Source organism: Lactuca sativa, chromosome 9, assembly GCF_002870075.4.
Source record: "Lactuca sativa cultivar Salinas chromosome 9, Lsat_Salinas_v11, whole genome shotgun sequence".
Lineage (NCBI taxonomy): Eukaryota > Viridiplantae > Streptophyta > Magnoliopsida > Asterales > Asteraceae > Lactuca > Lactuca sativa.
The window spans coordinates 103,167,557-103,188,697 of NC_056631.2; the positions used below are offsets into that span (position 1 = coordinate 103,167,557).

At 35.9% G+C, this 21,141-nt stretch overlaps 2 protein-coding genes, 1 long non-coding RNA gene and 2 pseudogenes across 5 annotated transcripts; 3 read left to right on the forward strand and 2 right to left on the reverse strand.

Moving 5' to 3' along the window:
• Positions 1–24: 24 nt before the first annotated feature.
• LOC111920695 (ACT domain-containing protein ACR10) lies at positions 25–5,255 on the forward strand. Of its 2 annotated transcripts, none has more exons than XM_023916264.3 (7): positions 25–178; positions 417–448; positions 1,316–1,508; positions 2,769–2,874; positions 3,007–3,313; positions 4,517–4,798; positions 4,877–5,255. In XM_023916264.3, exons 1-7 carry the CDS (start codon positions 25–27, stop codon positions 5,012–5,014), a joined length of 1,212 nt encoding a protein of 403 aa, XP_023772032.1. In that variant the 3' UTR covers positions 5,015–5,255. The 2 variants fall into 2 exon arrangements, with proteins under 2 accessions (XP_023772032.1, XP_052623196.1); XM_052767236.1 differs by having other exon boundaries at positions 4,517–4,802; positions 4,877–5,097.
• Positions 5,256–6,486: 1,231 nt separating this feature from the next.
• LOC122195823 (uncharacterized) lies at positions 6,487–9,197 on the reverse strand. Of its 2 annotated transcripts, none has more exons than XR_008226272.1 (2): positions 9,061–9,197; positions 6,487–6,737 (listed from the first exon to the last, which is right to left on the reverse strand). It is a non-coding gene; the product is annotated as an uncharacterized LOC122195823 (long non-coding RNA). The 2 variants fall into 2 exon arrangements; XR_006186675.2 differs by having other exon boundaries at positions 6,487–8,311; positions 9,061–9,193.
• A 40-nt stretch (positions 9,198–9,237) lies between these two features.
• Positions 9,238–12,816, forward strand: LOC111920694 (protein SEEDLING PLASTID DEVELOPMENT 1). The gene is made up of 9 exons (XM_023916263.3): positions 9,238–9,903; positions 10,100–10,314; positions 10,514–10,664; positions 10,778–10,969; positions 11,063–11,225; positions 11,319–11,701; positions 11,791–11,967; positions 12,059–12,220; positions 12,314–12,816. The coding sequence occupies exons 1-9, from the start codon at positions 9,412–9,414 to the stop codon at positions 12,593–12,595; spliced, it is 2,217 nt and encodes a 738-aa protein (XP_023772031.1). The 5' UTR covers positions 9,238–9,411; the 3' UTR covers positions 12,596–12,816.
• Positions 12,817–16,687: 3,871 nt separating this feature from the next.
• On the reverse strand, positions 16,688–17,246 carry LOC111920684 (putative dehydration-responsive element-binding protein 2H; annotated as a pseudogene).
• A 16-nt stretch (positions 17,247–17,262) lies between these two features.
• LOC111920683 (choline monooxygenase, chloroplastic-like) lies at positions 17,263–18,331 on the forward strand (annotated as a pseudogene).
• The last annotated feature ends 2,810 nt before the right edge of the window (positions 18,332–21,141 follow it).

The window sequence follows — 21,141 nt, forward strand, 5'->3', positions numbered from 1 at the left end:
GGAAACTAGAAAGAGAGAGAGTAAATGGGCATTCTAAATGACGATGCAGTTTTGATTAAAGAAGCAGAAAAAGCAGGAGACAAAACTCTAATCACTGTAAATTGTCCAGACAAAACAGGTCTTGGCTGTGATTTGTGTCGAATCATTCTCCTCTTTGGCCTCAGTATCGCTAAAGGAGGTATATCATTTTACCCTTTATATCGCATTTCGAATAAACTTTACTTTATATTTAGGCATATATTCATATTTCTGTGATCTTGGTTGTCAATTAAAATGAAAAAAAAAAAATCCCGTTATTAACTTTATTATTTATTAATTAGAGCTTTTGTCGGTCTTTCATGTTCGATCCCAAATCTATATTTTGATAATTATTTTATAATATAAATAAAATCTTGATTTTTTTTTTTTTTTGATAGATGCATCAACAGATGGGAAATGGTGTTATTTGGTTTTCTGGCAGCGTTTTGAAAACCGGACCGGACCGGCCGGTTGAACCGGTTCAACCTGGAACCGGCAAGATTACCGGTTTTTAAACCCCCAAAAACCGCTTGTGAACCAAACCTTTAAAAACCGCCGGTTTTAGTTAGAACCGTAAAAAACCGGTCTGGTTTAACCGGGAATAAAACCGGTTTAATAAACAAAATTGGAAATCATATTCAATTCAAAGGAGCTAGCCGGCTCAAAGGAGCCAGCCGATTGAATTGAGTCTTTACTTTTGTTCCTTAAAGCGCTCATAATACTCAGTTTTATACTTTCATTTTACCATTTATTCCTTTTCATCCGCCGATGTGGGATGCACTTCCTCAATCATTTACATGCTAATTCATTTACAATTTACAACACATATTAAATTTATTTTTCACTAACTATTTTCTAGACTAACATACACACATTACATATATTTTCTTATTTAAACTCTTTATTTTTTAAATACGTATATATCTGCACTTCATATACTTGATATACAAATAAAAAGCACACACTGTGCACATTTAATAAATATAAATATATACGTATATAAAACACATATGTATATATAATCTATTCTTATACACATAACACAACACAAGTTACATATATAAAACACATACGTATATATAATCTATTCTTTTACACATAACACAACACAAGTTTATATATATATATATATATATATATATATATATATATATATATATATATATATATATATATATATATATATATATATATCCGGTTTTTCCGGTTTTCGGGACCGGTCCAACCGGTCGGACCACTTGAACCATTGAACCGGTAAGACGGCCGGTTCGACGTCCGGTCCGGTTTTCAAAACCTTGTTTTCTGGGTGGTGGGAAAGCCGACAACCAGGTGGTATTTATTAAGAGAGAGGCTACGTGAAGTATGTCCACCGTGCACCCTGCCAATGGCGGAGATCTACTACTTCCGGCCGGAGTTTCAGCAGCCGAAGCCACCAAAAGTTTTCCTTTTGAAGTTCTGGTGTACCTTTGATCGGAAAGGCCTCTTACATGGTATAATTTCCCTCTTTCATCATAACGAAAATTGTAGAATGTAAATAATGAATATGTGGTTATGTAGATAAATATTATTTTGACTAGAACTAATAATCTTTATTTACTCCATAATTTTACAAAGATAGATACACCTATAAATAGACATGCAACCAAATGGCTTAACCTTTCTAACCATTGCAACTCTTCATAAATAAGTGACACATTCTTCAAGAACGACTGTTAGGAATTTAATAACTAACCAAACTACAAGAATTAACTCTCGTAACTACAACCCATAATTAACACAATAACTACGAAATTACCAAACTAACCTTATGTCTAGCTTACATTTCAACATGTGTTGTGTTCTTAAAAAAAAACATGTCAAAAAAATCTGTCGTTTACGGAATGTCACTCAAAGTGTTTACATTGGCATATGAGTTTTACATTGTTTCGTATTCTTTAAAGGGTTAAATGCAAGAAATAACAATGTATTTTCATTGATTTGTTGATGCTAGCGTCTTAGAGGGTGTTTGGCATAGCTTTTAAAGTGACTTTTCACTTTTACCTTTTTCTAAAAGTCAAAAAGATGTTTGGTAATCTTGACTTTTCCAACTTTTACAATAGAGGAAATGACGTCTTTTTGAAAAGTCACGTAACCGTGACTTTTCCAACTTTTACAAAAAGGACTTGTTGCTTCTCAAAAGCTAAGCCAAACACCCTCTTACTTTCATTTCTTCTTATTATAGCATTGTAGTTTGAAAAATATACCCAATTATATCAATGTCATTTGAATATTCTTTAAAGAGTGATACAAGATTCCTTTCCCACTTTTGAGGTTGTTTTCACATTCAATAGAATTTACAAAGATATGGTCAAGATTGTGTGCACTTTTTTTTAATACAACTAGGTTCCTTAAAAAGCTGGAGAAATATAGCTTACTTTGACTAAGAAGATTAATTGTTTATGCGGGAGTCGGCATTATCTTGAATATATTATCAATAGCATGACAAAATTGTTTCAATATATTATATGTGTCGAAAGGGACTTGAAACGATTGACCCGACAATAACCATTTTATGGCATCTTTAATTCTTTATCCACCAACTATCAAAAGCAGGTAACCTAAAAAATTGTATTCTTAATTTCGCCATTCTTTAAAAAAAATGAATAACAAGTCTCTTACAATAAATTTCTCTAATCTGACTTAGCAATGACTCTGTTGATATTATATATTTTAATCTCATTGAATTTTTTTTTTCTTAATTTCTTTTATAGATGTAACAAAGGTCCTTTGTGAGCTAGAGCTTTCGGTTAAGAGAGTAAAAGTATTTACAGCGCCAGATGGGACAGTGATGGACCTTCTGTTTGTTACAGATACAAGGTACATCTGTCATTTTGACCTCAAAAGTCAAAGTATATATATGGACACGAGTTTTTTACATTACAATAAAAATGTTACGTATTTGGTTTATCTTATACTTAATGACCTTTGTTATCTTCACTGAATGAGCAGAGAGCTTCTTCATACAAAAAAGCGACAAGAGGAAACAAAGAGTCAATTAAACGCGATGTTAGGAGATAACATAATAAGTTTTGAGATCGAATTGGCTGGTCATGAAGTCACAGCTAACCCTCAAGGATCAGCATTTCTTCCACCTGCAATCACAGATGACATGGATAATGCACTCATCTCTAAACGTGTATCCGTAAAATTCGACAACGAGCTTAGTCCTTCGCACACTCTCATGCAAATACTTTGCCAAGATCATAAAGGCTTGATCTATGACATCATGCGTACCTTAAAAGACTACAACATTCAGGTACTAATTTATGCCAGACTAGACTGGCTATTGTGTACCTGATTTACATCTCACATGATGCCCTCACAGGTAGACCTGATAATCTGTGTCCGTGTGTTGTGTATACATGTCATACACGAATTTAACAACATGAATTTGGCAAAAACGAACACAACATGAATTGTAAAACGTGTCTTGGGTATGAAACACGAACATGACACATAATTAATCTGTGTGACGCGTGACATAACACGAATAGACACGTTTTTAACCGTGTTAGATGAAAACATGAATAAACACAAATTTAATTTGTCTAAAAGTGTTTATATGTGTCGCGTGTCGACACGAATTAAATTTGTCCTTGTACGTGTTTAAACTGGCAAATTCGTGTTTGACACACGTAATACATGAAACAAGAATTTTAAAATTCATGTCGACACCAGTAAACATGAAACACGGATTTCTAAAACTCATACACAAACAATTCGTGTTGTGTTCGTGTCAATTGTGTCGTGTATCAAATTGGCAGGTCTACTCGCAGGTAGACTTATCAATGGGCGTGTTTGGAGCAAATCACCTTTTATCCAAAACCGTTTAAAAAATAAAAACATGATCTGCCCCGATCCAATAACCCTCAGTGTCTTGAATAGTCAAATCCATACCCGTATCCATCGGATCAACGAATACCCGACCAATTAACCCGACCCTTTTATAATATTAAAGTTTCATAATTTTTATGTATTCCACAAAGTAATATTTCTCAAAAAAGATGAAATGTCTACTTAAACAAAATGTAACTTAATTAATACTGATAGTCCAATACAATAAAAATCACATTTTACTTGGACATCGAGTTGTATATTTTGTTGTCATATATATATATATATATATATATATATATATATATATATATATATATATATATATATATATATATATATATAATGGGGTGGGTTATAAGTGGGGTAGATCAACAATGATCCATACCCGACCCATTTATTAAAAGGGTAAACGGGTATGGATCGTAAATAGGTAAACGAATCAAAACTTAAAATCTAAACCCATAAAATTTTTATGCGATTGGAGCGAATCAGGTTCAAAACCCGCCCCATTGACAGGTCTACTCACAGGGTGGTGTAGGCCAGCTCAGGGGTTGTTGGAAGAATAATCTTTTTTGAACAAATATTTTATGAAATGAATTGATGATTTTTTATAATGTGATAGGTTTCATATGGGCGATTTTCGGCGAAAGCGAAAGATTATGAAGTGGACTTGTTTATAATGCAAGGAGATGGAAAGAAGATAATGGACCCCGAGAAGCAAAAGGTGATTTGTTCGCGTCTTAGAATGGAACTTGTTCGCCCTCTTCGAGTGGAAGTGATGAGTCGTGGTCCGGATACCGAGTTGTTGGTGGCTAACCCGGTCGAGTTAGCCGGAAAAGGGCGGCCACTTGTGTTTTATGACATCACACTTGCAATAACAAGTCTCAGTATACGAATCTTCTCGGTAGGTACAGAAGACGAAAATGCCCTTGTCATCCTCAAAAATAGTCTTGTGTTAACAACTGATTTTATTTCTTCATAGGTTGAGATTGCAAGGCACAGAATTCATGATCGAGAATGGGAAGTCTATAGGGTACTTCTAGATGAAGGTGACGTGGCTTTGGTGCCAAGGAGCACGATCAAAGAGTGTGTTGTCAAAAACTTGATGGGATGGGAATGATAGTGGAAATAGAATCGTTGTACATTAGAAATTTGTCATGAATCCAAGGGTATTATTAGTATAATAGATAAGTTGTATATATAGTACAAGTTAGCAATGCAATCGAGTGTAGAATATAGAATATGTAAGGGGGTATGAGTCATGACCCCGATCGTATATACACCATATACCATCCTGTACAATGTGCAGCTTAATGTGTACATATTTTGGCTTATAAATCATCTTAATGTGGTTGGTTGCTTTTGCTTTGTGTTTTAGTGAGAATTAGTCGATAAATCAAATTACATTGATGCAATTTTGCAAATAGGGTTATAATGGATTAGGCCCAATTTTAAGAAACGTGTGAAAATTGATTAGGACGCATTGTCTTGAATTTCTTGGTTAAATTCCTTCCTGTAATTGAATATGAATATTCATTCATCTTTTCCGATTGTCATAAACCTTCTGCTAGATTTTGAACGTAACTATTTAGCTTAGGAATTAGGCTAAATTGAACACAAGATGGAATGGGATTATAACTTAGTATCATGTTTGTGCTCACATTGTTGCAGGTATTTGAGGATCTTTTAACTAAATTCTCTTCACTCGTTATTTGATTCTTCCATATTTATGTATTTGTAAGTACTATTTACTCTGAAATATCTTTAAATATCTCTCTCACATACATAAGAAAATTAACTTTCTTCAATGTGTTGTGACAAGAATGCTGAGCCCAATCAGTTTCCTTCACAACAGTTGAAATTGAGCATGTTGATGCTGATACTTTGGAGAAGCTTAATGTAATATGAAAAAAAGTTTATTATTTGGTATTTGATAATGCTGTATAGGGGGAACAAGGTTTTATTTTGGCACATGAGGTTATTGGAAGGGCATTGTGTACTCCAGGGGCATCTGTTCATTGGTATGATAAACCAGGTTGGTATTTATTTTCTTTGATATAAATTATAATCAGCTACTTACCAAATATTACATTTTTGGTCCCTGAGTGTAGCTGAATTTTTCAAATTTTTTTCCTTATTTGAGGTTTTTGAAAACATTTTTGGTCCCTAGTAAAATGACTATATTATTGGGATCAAAATTGAAAATATCAGCTATAATCAGGGACCAAAAGTGTTACAAGAACCTCAAATTCTGGGACCAAAACTGCAAAAATCTGCTATTCTTGGGGACTAGAAATGTAATTTACTTTGTATATTATTAATGATAGAATAATTAAGATTTTTGGTCTCTGAGTATAGCTGATTTATGTGATTTTGGTTCTCATTTGAGATTCTTGTAATTTATTGGTCCTTGTTCAAAAGCAAAATGACTAAATTTTGGACCCAAAAATCGTTATTTTCTTAGAATAAGGACTAAAAATGTTACAAAACCCTCAAACAAGGACTAAAATTGCAAATAGTTTCAGGTATGTAATTTACTCTTTGTGATTATTATAGATACGCGAAAGCAAAGGAAAATGGGACACATCACGGTTGTGGGCCCATGAATGGGAATTGTGGAAAAACAGTTGAAATCATTTGTAATGTTGACTGATGTGAATGGGACAAAAAGTGTAGCGAAAAATGTGGAATTTTGTGTATGTAAAAAGACGTAAATACCCTCTCTCCTCATAATGTTTGATGCAGTGGCTCCACGTGTCGGAATCATAACGGGTTCTGATTCAGATCTTCCGGTGATGAAAGAAGCTGCCAAAGTTTTGATGTGTAGATGCCAAGAGGAGTTCCTGTTGCAATCAACAATGCCAACAAAGTAAAATCTTGACGTGGGCATAATTGTCATTTTACAGAATGGTACAATTCCAACAAGATGCAAGATATGCTGTATTGGAAAAGCCCCAGAAGCTAGAAAAACTGGGTTGGGAAGATTACTTGAAATCTTGAGCTATTTTCCTACTATAATAGATTTCAGAATTTTAAAGTTAGGAATAATTTAACCTATTAACCTCAATCAATAAGGTGGTCATATGGGGGTTATTTTGGTCATTAAATTTGCACTCCATGTCCAATGTATGGTTGAATAATTTTGTTTGTGTTATACCTTTTTAGGGCAAGTTGTAGGAAATAGCAACATACTTTACCTTTTTTTTAATAATCAAACTAGGAAATATACTTATATTTTTTTACTCAAAATAGCAGTGTAGTTGTATTTCTTTATCAATAATAGCAAATATGTGATATTTTAAGTATTATGCCAATATTGAAATTGAAATCTAAGTATGTTGCTATTATATTTATGGGTAAAAAGGTTAAGTACATTGCTATTAACGGAAAAAAATGTAGGTTACTATTGGTAAGAAATGTAAGCACCTTACTATTAGTATTGAGCACTGATAAATAGCTATTTTGATTGTCTTATGTAATTAAGAAATCTATTTTATAAACTGTTCAATATTGAAAAAAATAAAAAATTATTGGTACTATACGTCCTTTTTTTAAGTGAAAAGTTAAATCAATGACAAAAATAAATAGCGCTTGAGGAGTAATAAATTTTCTCATATACGTACTTTATAAAAGTGTTCATAAATTGGGATAATGTATACCAAGGTTATTCAAGTATACAAAAAGCGGTTCGCGAAATAATAACAAAAATTTGAAAGTAATGTACAAATTATAATTTGGTTTGTAATAATGAAATAAAATCTCAAATCATTTTTCATATTATATGTATTTATGAGTTATAGTTTTAAGTTTAACATTATGTGATACGAAAAACACTAGGAACTTAATACTATAAAATCATAGCTCTAGTTTTAGCCTAAAAATGATGGGTTTGTTTGATAAAACAGTATCGTTTAGTACTCGATAATTTCAGCTTCTTCATGGTTAAAAGAATGTAAGGTTTCTTTACAATTTACAGACTTTTGATTCGAGACTCTGTCAAACTGTCAAACACTCAAATGTGACCCATAAGTTTGGATTTTTACAACACCGAGTAAAACTAAACAAAAAAGAGAGAAAAAAGTTACAAACTTTTCTTGACAATATCCTTTGTGATCATTTGTAAGGTTTAATAAAAAAAAGGTCAATTTATTACAAGACCCAATCTGGTTAGTTTAGTGATTTAACCTGCTAATCAAGCATTAGTAACTAACATTTATGAGAACATCTAAATGATTGTTGCAGAGAAAGTTGTAGTAGACTCAAATACGAACACACGAATATAATGATCATTAAAATTCAAGATCATATGTAGAAGTTACGACGCTCAGAACACAATACCTGAGCTAAACCATAAGACCTAAGCAACTAACCAGTCGAGGCTGCGTTGACCATAAACATCAACAACCCCGAGAAAAACCTAAAGAAACCGGTTATAAGTATCGAATGTATACAAAAATAACAAAAAATTATTTTACAACAAAAAAATTATTAAGGACTAAATGTGCACAAAAAGATTAAGGACAAAATATATACAAAATAAGAAATATATTATCTTGCTAAGTCAATTTTTCCGGCTTATCTGGAGTAGTTGGTCATTATGACTACATGTGTCTGGTTTAACAAGTTAAAGGAGGTAAATGTGGACGAAAAAAACTTAATGAACAAATGTGTACAAATTAAAAAGTATATTACCCTTTAAAGTGATTATCCATTCTAAAAATAAAACAAAACACAAAAATAGGGGCATTTTTGTAATTTCCTACGTACTTAACAAATGATAATTGGGGGAGTTAGGGTGTGTTCAGCACGGAGCGTTTGAGAGCTTCTAGCGTTTGACAAACGCTCCGTTTTGAATAGAAAGTCTTGTTTGACACTACAAGCTTCTAGCGTTTAGTTTAAACAAAATACTCCAAATCCAGATGCTCCTTCATGTAGCGTTTAGCAAAACGCTACAAACTACAAGCTACCCGCTACCTGCTACAAGTTACCCGTTACCAGCTAATTTTGCCGAACACGCCCTTAGTCTTAGGGACCATACATGTGGCTTTTTGAAAACTAGAAAAACAAGCTATGCGAAAAAAATTCAAAAAGAGACTAAAACTGCAAATGAATTTAAACCAAAAACCAAAATTGTAATTTACTCTTTTACAAAATAAAGTCACATACCTTCTTTTTACTGAATTTGAGATTAAACTCTATTCCAAAATGTGAGGGGGCGTTAGGTGAAAAGTAAGTGAGAGAAGAGTGGAAGCAAGAAAACAAAGAGATGTGTGGTGAGCAATTCTTCCCTAAACACGTGGATGGCTTCAACTGTCGTATATTGCTTGCTCTCTGTTTCGTAGTCTTCAATGGAAGAGGAAGATACCTTCGAATCTTCACGTTTTCATTTCTGATCCTCTTTCGATTCAACTCTCTCCTTCAATACCATTCAAATATCAGATACCTATCTCTCTATGTACATATATACACGCAAACTTGATTGTTTGTAGAAAAAGAAAGAGAGAAATAAAGAAAACGATGAGCGCTTTGAATTCCCATTTCGTGCTTGTTGATCTCAACACGTCATGGCAATCAATTAACCAAATTCCAGCATCAACTTTTGCTTACCTTCAAACCTCCAAAATCCCAAGTTCCTTCTCAGCGGCATTTCGTCGAACACGTGGTGGTACTGGTAGGATCTCCTCCACGAGGTCATCATCGGTGCCACCCATTCGATCGCCGGAAGTACGCAAACCGAGAGATCGGTCATCTCTTGGAAATGGGTTTTTATACCCTTCCTCGAATCCAACTTCGACATCTCAATCCCAAGTCGGATCGGAGCTCGATCTGTTTCTTGAATTGGTGCCCTTAAGGATGAGGAATAAGCTGTTTGAACATTCGGAGATTGGGAATATGATCGAGGTTGTGATGGATTTGGGTAGACAACCCCTTGCTAGATTCCCATCAGGAGATTGGGTTATCTCCGATGAGCCTGTCAATCTTGAAGATCTACGTCATGCAATTTCAAAGGTTAATTAACTAAATTACAAAAAGAACTCTTATTTAGTTATGCACACACTTAAGATAATTGATTTGAAGTTTAAAATAAACAAGTTAACTTTTTTTTTGTCCTATATAGAAAGATAACCAACTAAGATCCTATTGTATTATTAAATTAAGGTTGTTAATATATATTTTATATATCTTGTTTCTTTCCTTATAATAGATTGGTGAATTTTCGGATGACAACCGATCTGGCATTGATCATTCTTTACACCGAATAAGTGCAATTCGCAACCGCAAAAGGCAAATAATCGGTCTCACGTGTCGTGTGGGTCGAGCCGTTTCCGGTAGTGCAGAAATTATTCGCGATTTGATTGAAGGAGGCGGTTCCATTTTGGTTATAGGACCTCCCGGGGTTGGCAAAACAACCCTAATCAGGTATACCCTGTGTTCTCAGTCTCAGCAGCTGCAGTGTGAGAGTTTCAGTTCCAATGTGGATATATACTTTATGTCAGCCACCCAGTGGGCCACTGTCTACCTGATTTACATCTCATATGATACGCTTTGGGCAGTGTGGGCCAGGTAAAGGGTGTTGTTATTTAATTAAATATTATCTTATTTCATTTTATGTATGTAGAGAAATTGCTAGAATGTTGGCGGATGAGCGAAAGAAACGTGTGGTGATAATAGATACTTCAAATGAGATTGGAGGAGATGGTGATGTTCCTCATTCGGGTATAGGGCGTGCAAGAAGGATGCAAGTTCCAAATGTTAATATGCAACACAATGTGTGTGTTTTTCTTTTTTCTTTTTTGTTAAACTTCATCTTTTGATTTACTTTTAATTAATTAATGTGTAGGTAATTTGATTGATGCAACAATATTGTTGAATGTTTGAATAGGTGATGATTGAAGCAGTTGAAAATCACATGCCTCAAACTATTATAATTGATGAGATTGGAACAGAGCTTGAGGCTATGGCAGCAAGTACAATTGCTCAAAGAGGAGTTCAGCTTGTTGCAACTGCACATGGAGTAACGATAGAAAGCATAATCAAAAACCCTTCTCTTCAAATCCTTGTTGGTGACATTGAGGTCTTTTTATATTTTACTTCCTTCATATATTTAGTGTTTCTGATTCACTTAATTCAAAAAGAATATCTTAAATTTACAAATTTGACCTCGTAGAGTGTGACTCTTGGTGATGATGAAGCAAGGAAACGGAAAGTGCAAAAGACTATACTTGAGAGGAAAGGGCCTCCAACATTTTCATGTGCTGTTGAAATGATCTCTAGAACAGAGTGTTGTGTTCATCATCGATTGGATGCCACTGTAGATGCCATACTTGCAGGTGCTTTATACCTCTTCAATCTTTTATGTCTAACAATCCAAAGGAAAAATAGAACTTTGAGATTTGATCATACGATGTCGTTATTGAAAACAGGTAGACCTCCTTTGTATGAAATCCGTCGTATGGCAGATGAATCTGAAAGATCTAAAGATGTCTCCGATCTCCCTAAAGAAGCAACAATGGTGGAGATATCATACAAGGAAGATGTATTAGATGCGGAAGACGAACATCTTTCACCTGATTTTGAAAAATCGAGGCGCTATGAAGATAAAAAGATACGTAAACAGGAAAATTCACGTATTTCAACGCCAAAATTGAACAAATCAGATAACACCGATCGTGTTTTTCAAGACATTAAGGATGATGTCGAGTCTGATGGGGAAGAAGAAGATCGTTCTTCCAATATCAGAAAACTTAACAGTAAACCACAAAGCAGGACAAAGACAAAGACCCCGGTTTATGTTTATACTTATAAGGTAACCTATTTTGCGTTTAATTTGTAGAGGAACTAATATGATATATGATTATTTTTGCTTAAAAGGTTTTATTTTTGAATGTGCCCTAGATATTGGAAGCTGACTTACAACAAGTAGCAATGGTAATGGGGCTTACAGAAGAGATTGATGTAACTGATGATATAAGTAATGCGGATGCTATTTTAGCATCAAGTTATGAAATGAAGGAGAATCCATGGATACGCAGTGTAGCAAAATTTCACCAGTTACCCGTGTTTGTTATCAAGGTGTTTATTTTGTTATGTTTTTGGTTTGAGTAAAAATAGAATATGTGGATTATTTAATTGTGTTATTTAGTAAAGTTTTGTTGAATCACAGTCAACTACCATGGCTCAAATGGTGAAAGCAATTCGAATGATTCTCGGGAGGGATTTATTTGGTGCAAAACTGAAACAACTGAAAAAAAACTCGGTGGATATTGAAATTGAAGATGATGTTCCAAGAAGAAAACCATCATTAGAGGAGATTGATGCCTTAGAGGTATTTTTGTTCCATTGTTATGCAATTTTTTAAGGCAATTTAATCCTTTGTTATGTTAGTATTGATAATATATATTGATTGTATTGATTATAGGAAGTTCGACTTGCTATAGAGTATATTGTGATTCCAAGTGGAGAACCTGTAGAGCTTCTACCTCGATGCTCAGAGATAATAGCTCAACAACTTGAGCTTGTAAAAAGTTATCAATTGGCTGTAGAAAACTCGGGCACTGACCTCAATCCAAGGCTGCAGATTCTTCCACAAAAGTTAAACAAGAAATCAGGGAAAAACTCCAAAACTAGTGCAGGCTTCATTGCACCTACGGGTGGTGTTGCGGGTACAAGTGTTGCTAGGCTGCCACTCTTGCCTGAATAGTGCATGCAACAAAATAGTGTCTCTAATTATATGACTTGTTTCACCAAATCATGTATAGTCATTTAAATTATGACCAAGTGTGGTGGTGGGGCCAGCTTAGGGGTTGTTGACACTTAAATTGTTTGTGTGGCTCGTAATTGGCCCCGTGTTTGTATATTATTGTTAATGTATACGATTATGATGTTGATTTGTTATTATAAATGTACAAAATTTACACATTACCTAATGCCTCTCTTTTTTCGACATATGGTTTTTTAGGGTTACGTTGTGCTTTATGACTTTCCACTCCACCAACAATAAATGTACAAAATTTACACATTACCTAATGCCTCTCGACATATGGTTTTTTAGGGTTACGTTGTGCTTTATGACTTTCCACTCCACCAACAAAGTCGTAAAACCATGTATTGATAGACATTACAACTGTTTGAATCAAGAGATATTAACAAAACTAATCCCTATAACGAGCTAATTAACAAAAATAACCTTTTTATTTCGAAATTTGGAAAATAATAATTTTCTCCGAATGTCGCATTGCGGACTAGTGATGTCCGTTCCGGAGGTGGTGGTGGTTGGTGAGATGTGACGTAAAATTATTCTAGAATCTGACATCGTAGATTCCAGAGTAAAGTCCAAAATGGACAGGTACTCTAGAGTGATGTTCCGAAGTTACTTATAATCGAGTTTTAGAGTACATCGTAACATGTGTAATTCTAAGCGATATAATGCTAGATATGTCTATTTACTATCATTGCCCTTCACTACAAACATAACTTGACATCGTATATTCCATTCCAGAGTATAGTCCAGAATGTACTCAAGAGTGATGTTTTGAAGTTACATGTAATCGGTTTTTTAGAGTACTTGTTGAATGAAGGGCAATGATAGTAAATAGACATATTTTGCATTATATTGCTCAGAATTACACATGTTACGATGTAGATTTTAGCAATGACATCAACTTTTTTGGGTTGGTTAAGTTGATTCTTTAAAGTCTAGGTTACATACTAATCATTTTCCTTTGTCTTTCTAATGCCCTAGATAAAATATAGTTGTTCGTCAAGTATTTTCTTAATATTGTAACTAGTATGCGTCCTAACACATTAAAATTGTTACTTGTTAACCATGTTCAGAAAAATAGTGTTAATTGATTCGCCGGAGAAAATCATTGTGTGACAACGGTTTTTTTTCGGAAGTAATCAAATATGTAATTTATTTCCTGTGACACTGAATCAACTTCCTTGTTACGATGGATTGTAATCGAGGGTGATCTTATATATAATGCTAAGGATGTTGATGATGGTCCAACATCTGACACTGATGAATCCGCAATCGATCTGGAAAAATTGATGATGCAAACTTACTTCCACACAGATAACTGATTCCAGTAATTTTCAGAAATTGTTGATGTAGCACCTGGTTCTTAGTATGTATTTTTATTTAAGTGGTTTGCATTTTTGGCCTGGGACTCGGCGAGATTAAGGACCAACTTGTCGAGTAGGAGCGGGTTTGGACATGGGATTTAAGTATTGGACTCGTCGAGTCAGGTCCCAGACTCGACGAGTAGGCTCTGACTGGACAAAAACCCTAATATGAGGGTTTGCACCCTATTTAATCATCTCTTTCAGCCACCACTCGTCCCTATTGCTCCCAGAAACCCTCCATAGCAAACCCTAAGTGTTTTGGTGCAAGATCTAAGGCTTTTGTGGTGATTTTGGTAGTTTTGTTCACAAAGAAGAAGGAAGAGCATAGAAGGATCAAGAAGAGATTGAAGGATTCGAGTTTGGTACATCATTTTCAGTCTTTGAAAGGTATAAAGTCTATACCTTGCTTGTTCAATTGTTTGATCCCTTTTCGGGGAAATATTTAGGGCTTTTTAAGCCATATGAGGTGGTCAACCATGATTGAAAACATGGTTGGGGGTCAAGACCTCGGATCTAAGTCTTGGGAGGAGTCACAAGGCAGATTTGGGTTGTTTTTGCACTCAAGGAAGGTCCCATGCAACATAAGAGCCATTTTAGAGCCTTTTAGGCTCAAAAGTCCCATGTATGCACGTAATGTTCGTAACTTTACGTGCTAGATCGAGCTTAGGGGCTTGGATCTATCATTTGGTCAAAGGTTGTACATCAGAAATCGAGGAAATAGGATGTGGACGTTATCGACTCGACGAGTCGGTTCTTGGGACTCGACGAGTCCAAGGCATTAATTCCCATATCTGTTGAGGGTCAAAAGAACTCAGTTGGGTGTTAGAAGGGTTGTAGAAGGTCCGAAGGAGTAACCCAACGTATTGGACTTAGCCTTAGACCTAGAGTTCATGGGACTCGACGAGTGCTAGAACAGACTCGGCGAGTCCAAGGCAATCTCCCAACACATGAAGACGAACTCGACGAGTTGTTCATACAACTCAGCGAGTCAAGGACAAGACTTGTTCATCAGATGAAGGTGAACTCGACGAGTTGTTCATACAACTCGGCGAGTCGGATGAAGGTTTATTTGATGTTCATATAGAGGAGGAACTCGTCGAGTCGTTTCCAAACTCGACGAGTAGAGTCGTAGATACGGAGGGTAAAGGGTTAGGGACTCGACGAGTTGACGGCCCAACTCGGCGAGTCGGGTCAACTGGAAGTTGACTTTGACTTGGACTTAGTTAGGGGCAAAATAGTCATTTTACCCCAAGAGTAGATACCAGTTTCTGACTGGGTGTTTGTGGAAATTATAGTCGGAGGATTTCTGGAGCAAGAGCAGCAGCAGCAGACAGAGGTTTCCCGCACAAATTATCAGCAGCTACTCGTACGAGGTGAGTTACCTTCCAGTAGAGGTGGGTCTAAGGCACCAATGTCGGCCCACCAGTAGGAGTTGTATATTAGATTATTGTCTTTGTGATATTCATCTAGGTTTGCTACTACCTAATATGTTATGAGCTAGTATGATATGATATTAGATGCTAGTAGCAGTAGGGGAGATAGTCCCCAAGGTTACCGGTCGATAGGGCCAAAAGGGGGTGGTCATACCCAGTCATACTAGATAGAATATGGTTATGTGTTACATGTTATGTGGTAGTAGTAGAGGGGTGAAATAGTCCCCAGCAACCGGCCGAGAGGACCGAAGGGGGGCCAACACCCAGGTATGCTAGGCAGTATCCGGTCGAGAGGACCGCTAGGGAGGCCAGCACCCAAATATGTTGGGCAGTATCCGGTCGAGAGGACCGAAGGGGAGGCCATCACCCAGGTATGCTAGGCAGCATCCGGTCAAGAGGAATGAAGGGGTAGGTCGGGCACCTTGATATGCCTGACAATATGTGTATGTTATGTGATTGTATGGTATGCGGTACGATGGGGGAACTCACTAAGCCTCGTGCTTACAGTTTACAGTTTTGGTTTCAGCTACCTCTTCAACGAAGGTGAAGGAGCTGGCGCGGTAGTGGCACATCATACACACACTCATTGTTTTCCGCACTATGGATATTATGGGATTGTACTCTGACATGTTACTATTTTTATGACTTGGGTTTTCAGATATGATACATTGTTTTATGAGATGATGTGATTTCACACACTACTAGAAAAACAGCCTTTTACGACGCGCAAACCACGACACTCATTAATTTAGGTTACACAAACGAGAGTGACATTAAAAAAGTGTCATCTTTTCAGAAAATTTAAGGATTTAGGTCACACATTATTGCGTGCCCTTAAATTAGTGTCATAAGAAAAAAAAAAGAAACACGGAGGGCGTTGTATCTTAAATGGGCGTCCTCTGTAGGTGTCACTTTATAATTTTTATGAACGTGCGTACCTTAGTTACAAGCGGGAAAAGAAAAGCCAAAAAATTAGAAAAGCCCGCTACCCTTTTTGCCCTAAGCGTTTTGACGCATCTTTCATTCTCCTCTCACTGTTGTGCGCGCAACTTCTCAATCACAGATCCAAGGTTACGATTTCATCCCCATCTCTCGACTTCATCATCTCAATCAAGAAAAAAGGCTTCTAATTTCCATTCATCTGCTTCATCTCTGCTGTGATTTCACCTGCTTCATCTCGGTAGTTTCTCCATTTATCTCTTCTATTTCAGTTTTTCTCAAATTAGGGCTTGCTATTACCAGTCGTAATCTTCCTGATCATCTTCAACTTCTTGTTTAACAGTTTTCATCAATGGCGGATTACCAAATTCGTTGCTATTCGATTCACAATCATCTTTGACCATTTGACTACCCGACCCATTTTTGGAGTCTTCAGAATGGCTACACGTTGTAATGGAGTCGCAACTTGAAGCACCATTAGGAACCACCATTGATTCAGAATAATACTCGCTCATGGTTCGATAGTTTGGCAGATTGAGACGGGCACAAGGACCATACATGACTTGGGCAACTTCATCAGCTAGGGCAGCTTCAACTACTGACCCGAAAGTTCCAAGCCATAATCGACTACCTCTATTGGGTTCTCGAATCTCAGCTACCCATTTACCCCATGTTCGTTGTTTTACAACTCGAGTTCTCAGGTCCTCCTTTACCTTTCATGCAACCTTTCTTTGATCCTTTTGCAGGAACTTTACGTGTTGGTTTAGCTTTTTCATCTAATTTATTGATCTTCTTGTTGTATTCCTTCCATTTCGCTAGAGTTTCTACTACCCATTTTGGGCCTTCGTGTCTAGTTCGTGATGTTTAGGAATTTGGACTTATTCCATTGAGGGTAGCAATTTGGGGGCCATTAATCCTTCTTGATTTGGAAAAAGACAAGTTTGATGAACATGATGATGTGGGAATGGAGTGGCTTGGTAGCACTTCTGATATACTAAGTACAAATGGTGTTGATACTTCACTAAGTTATCTTTGTAGACGTGAATACACCATCGAATGTAATTGGAAGGTTTGTGTTTTCAAATCTTTCTAATTTTTGAATTCTATCTTAAATTCAACCTCATGGAGTGGTGTGTTTGCAGGTTTTTTTGTGACAATTACTTGGATGGAGGGTATCATGTACCTTTTGCACATAAAGATCTTGCATTAGGTCTTAAGCTAGATTCCTATTCCACCACAGTATGTATGTTTCACTTGACACACATTTTAATTAAAATGTTTGAGTATTAGTTAAATATATATCTCTAAATCTTGTGAATTGTAGGTATATGAGAAAGTAAGCATCTAGAGATGTGATGGAGATGAAGTGAAGGGTGAGGAAGACTTTGATAGACTTGGATCAAAATCTCTATATGCTTTCATTTATCCAAACTTCATGGTGAATAGGCAAGTTTATTGACTTTATCTTGTTTCTTTTTTTTCAACCATGGATGCTCTTTTTTTAACCTCTTTTTGTGTTCAGGTATGGGCCTTGGATGGACACAAATCTGGTTCTTCCATTGGGACCCAGGCGATGCAAAGTGATTTTTGATTATTTCCTTGATGCATCTCTTAAGGTAAATTTGAAATCAAACTGTTTCTCACATAGATAGGGTATATAATAGCTTCTATTGTGTAGGATGATGAAGCTTTTGTAACAGGGAGTTTAAAAGATAGTGAACAAGTTCAGGTACGTAGATATTGTATGTACCTTTTGGTCATCATTTAGGTATCGGATGACTGGAGTTTTTTTTATATGATTGTAGATGGAAGATGTCACGCTCTGTGAATCAGTCCAAAAAGGTTTGGAATCACCAGCTTATGGTAGTGGTAAATGCGCGCCTATGGTAGAGAAGGCGCATCATTTTCACTGCCTCTTACACCAAGATCTCATCAACTGATATTATGCATTTTAAAAAAAATCTTTAATCTTATAATTTTGATTCACATTCTGTTATGGCATGTAGTTTCTATATTAGTTGTGATATATCAACTATGTGGATCGAATTAAGTAGTTCAAAAGCCTATGTTTTTTAGTGCAATATGAATAAATGAACAAGTGGAAAATTTTATATATACAAGAATCATCCCAATATGTAAAAAAGTGCATCCAATTACAAAATGGCAAAAACATCAAACACCGAACATGAACCTGAAAAAAAAAACTCTACAAAGCTTCAAATTCTAAATACAGACTACGGGGTCATTGAATACAGTTGTAGCCTCCCCCTCCCTCAGTATGTCCGAGTATATAACATTGCAGGAGAAGCAAGATTCACAACCTTCTCCTCCTCTAACATCTAAAACATGCAGACAATTCACCCCCGACTGGTGTCCAAATTCGCCCCATATCAAAGTCCGGATACATGTTGCTGATTGTGACATCCCCAAAATCACGGCCAGAAAAGACCAATTTAATTTATGCTTTTAAAATAATTTCAAAGTAATCCTTTGATTAAAAGAGTTGCGAAATTTGTTCCCAAAACAAAATATGATAAAATAAGATTTACCAAAGCATTTCTTAAAGAAATGTATTTTCATTACATAATAAAACTCGGGATGTCATGTTCCGATAAACAGACCAAAAGCATAAACATTACAATATAGACCTTACAACAGTTAAATATAACAACAGGTCTATAATCCAAAAATAATCTTGACAAGTCATCCAACTTATGCTCTGGCGCCACTACCTGTAATACAAAGAAAACTGAGTGGGTCAGGTTTGGGAGCCTGGTGAGCATATAGGGTTTTCAACCCATAATAAATAATTATATTAATTCATCAACCAACAAAAACCCAATTACCCATTCTCGTTATCCTCACTTTACGTCCCTAAACACTTTTCTCAAGGGACCTAATCTAAGAATATTTCATCGGGCGACAATGATGGGTTTTGGTCCTAAGAACATCCTATGTGCTCATACAAACCCTAATGCTTGGATCTAGGTTTCTCTATTGTACATGCAAGTTATCCAAGACTATAAACCCTAATTCTAGCATTCAAGTAATCATATTAACATGAGAATAGGTTTAAGACGTTACCTTGATTGTTATGTAGCAATAACAATCCCAAATCTCCTTGTATTGACTTTAGAAAGCTTAGAGTCACAATTGTCACTCCTCTAATGGTTCACAAACACCATAAGCAAGAGGATGAAGAGGAGAGAGGATGGAGGCTACGCAAAAATGTCTACAAACCCTAGAGGAGTCTTAGCCCCGTTTTTGGTCCTTAAGGGGTCTATTTATAGTGAGGCTATTAGAGTTATCTAACAAGGAAACCCTAATTTGGATGCTTAAGCCCTAAGCAACCCATGGAGCCCTTTCCTTAAGGCCTTGGACGATTTCATATGAGCTTCCCCCATAGAATTCGTCCACCTTTTAATAAAAGGCAATCCATGGCCCAAATTGCAATTATCTTATAATTACAATTCCAGTCCCTTAATTTTAATTAATCTCTTTTAGTCACACAACTAATTACCAATTAATTATTGACTAATATTAATTAAACAATATGATTTCTCCTTTAATATATTATTCTCATAATATATTAATAAATCATATTTAATCCTTTCTCTTCATAATTCATCCTATCAAGTTGCTTTGGTGAAGGCAACCCAAAAGGACCATGCACCATCGGGTCAAGTACATACCAAAATAGTTATGGAATTAGACACTAATCCAACAGACAACACATGCTTCGGGGGTTTCCCAACAATAACGCCTACAGCTGGTGAGCCTGTTAGCGTTCCACATGACTGTCTAGATCTTGATCTACAATCGTAGCTTTCCAAAGCCGCTGTCAACTCTGATCCTATCAGATACGCGTGTCCTTAGATAAGGGATCATATATTCCTCCATTCTAGATATCATATGAGATATGATTTCAAATCATTCTCTTTGTACTATATCTCGATTCTCGATTTATGATGACTGACTAATTGAACAAATCAAATTAGCCCTAGCCCGGCCGAGCATTTACGTTTGTCATCACTAAATCATCGAGGGGCCCAAAGATATCTCTTTTATCCTACTTTGGATAAAAGGAACGGATAAACTTTGATACAATGCTTGCTTGCACTCACTCACTGAATCACACACAATAATACGTTTTATAACACCAAGTTACTAGTGCGTTTACATATTATCAATGTGCAACCGATTTGCAAGATACAACTCACACATCTCAGTTTCAAGAATATAAGATGTTATCGTCTCACCAAATCACTCGTGATACAATTCATGGAATGATCCAAGTGAGCGTGGGTTTAATCCAATGCTTAAATTCATATTCATAAGCACTCATGAACGTTGCAGCAAACATTTGCTTATGTCTAATAATCTTTTAGACAATCCACACACCAATTCACGACAGTCTTCATTCATATCTACTTCCAACATATGAACGACTGTGGCCCGTTCGAATAATTTGACTGTTCTTAACCAATTAAATTATTCAGGAAGTCAAAACATGCAAAGTGAAACACAAGCATAATACTAATCCCATATGGCCTCAACCCTTTGAGCATAAATAAAACACCTTGTATTTATCACCATATCGATTACTCATTATTTGTTGTTTCGGTTAATCAACTTCTTACTTGAATTACAACACTTGTCCCATGCTCCTAGCATGCACACAATGTTTACCTATGGTTCTTACTTCGTAAAATAGATCGCATTGAACACATTTCCAACCATACTCATTTCA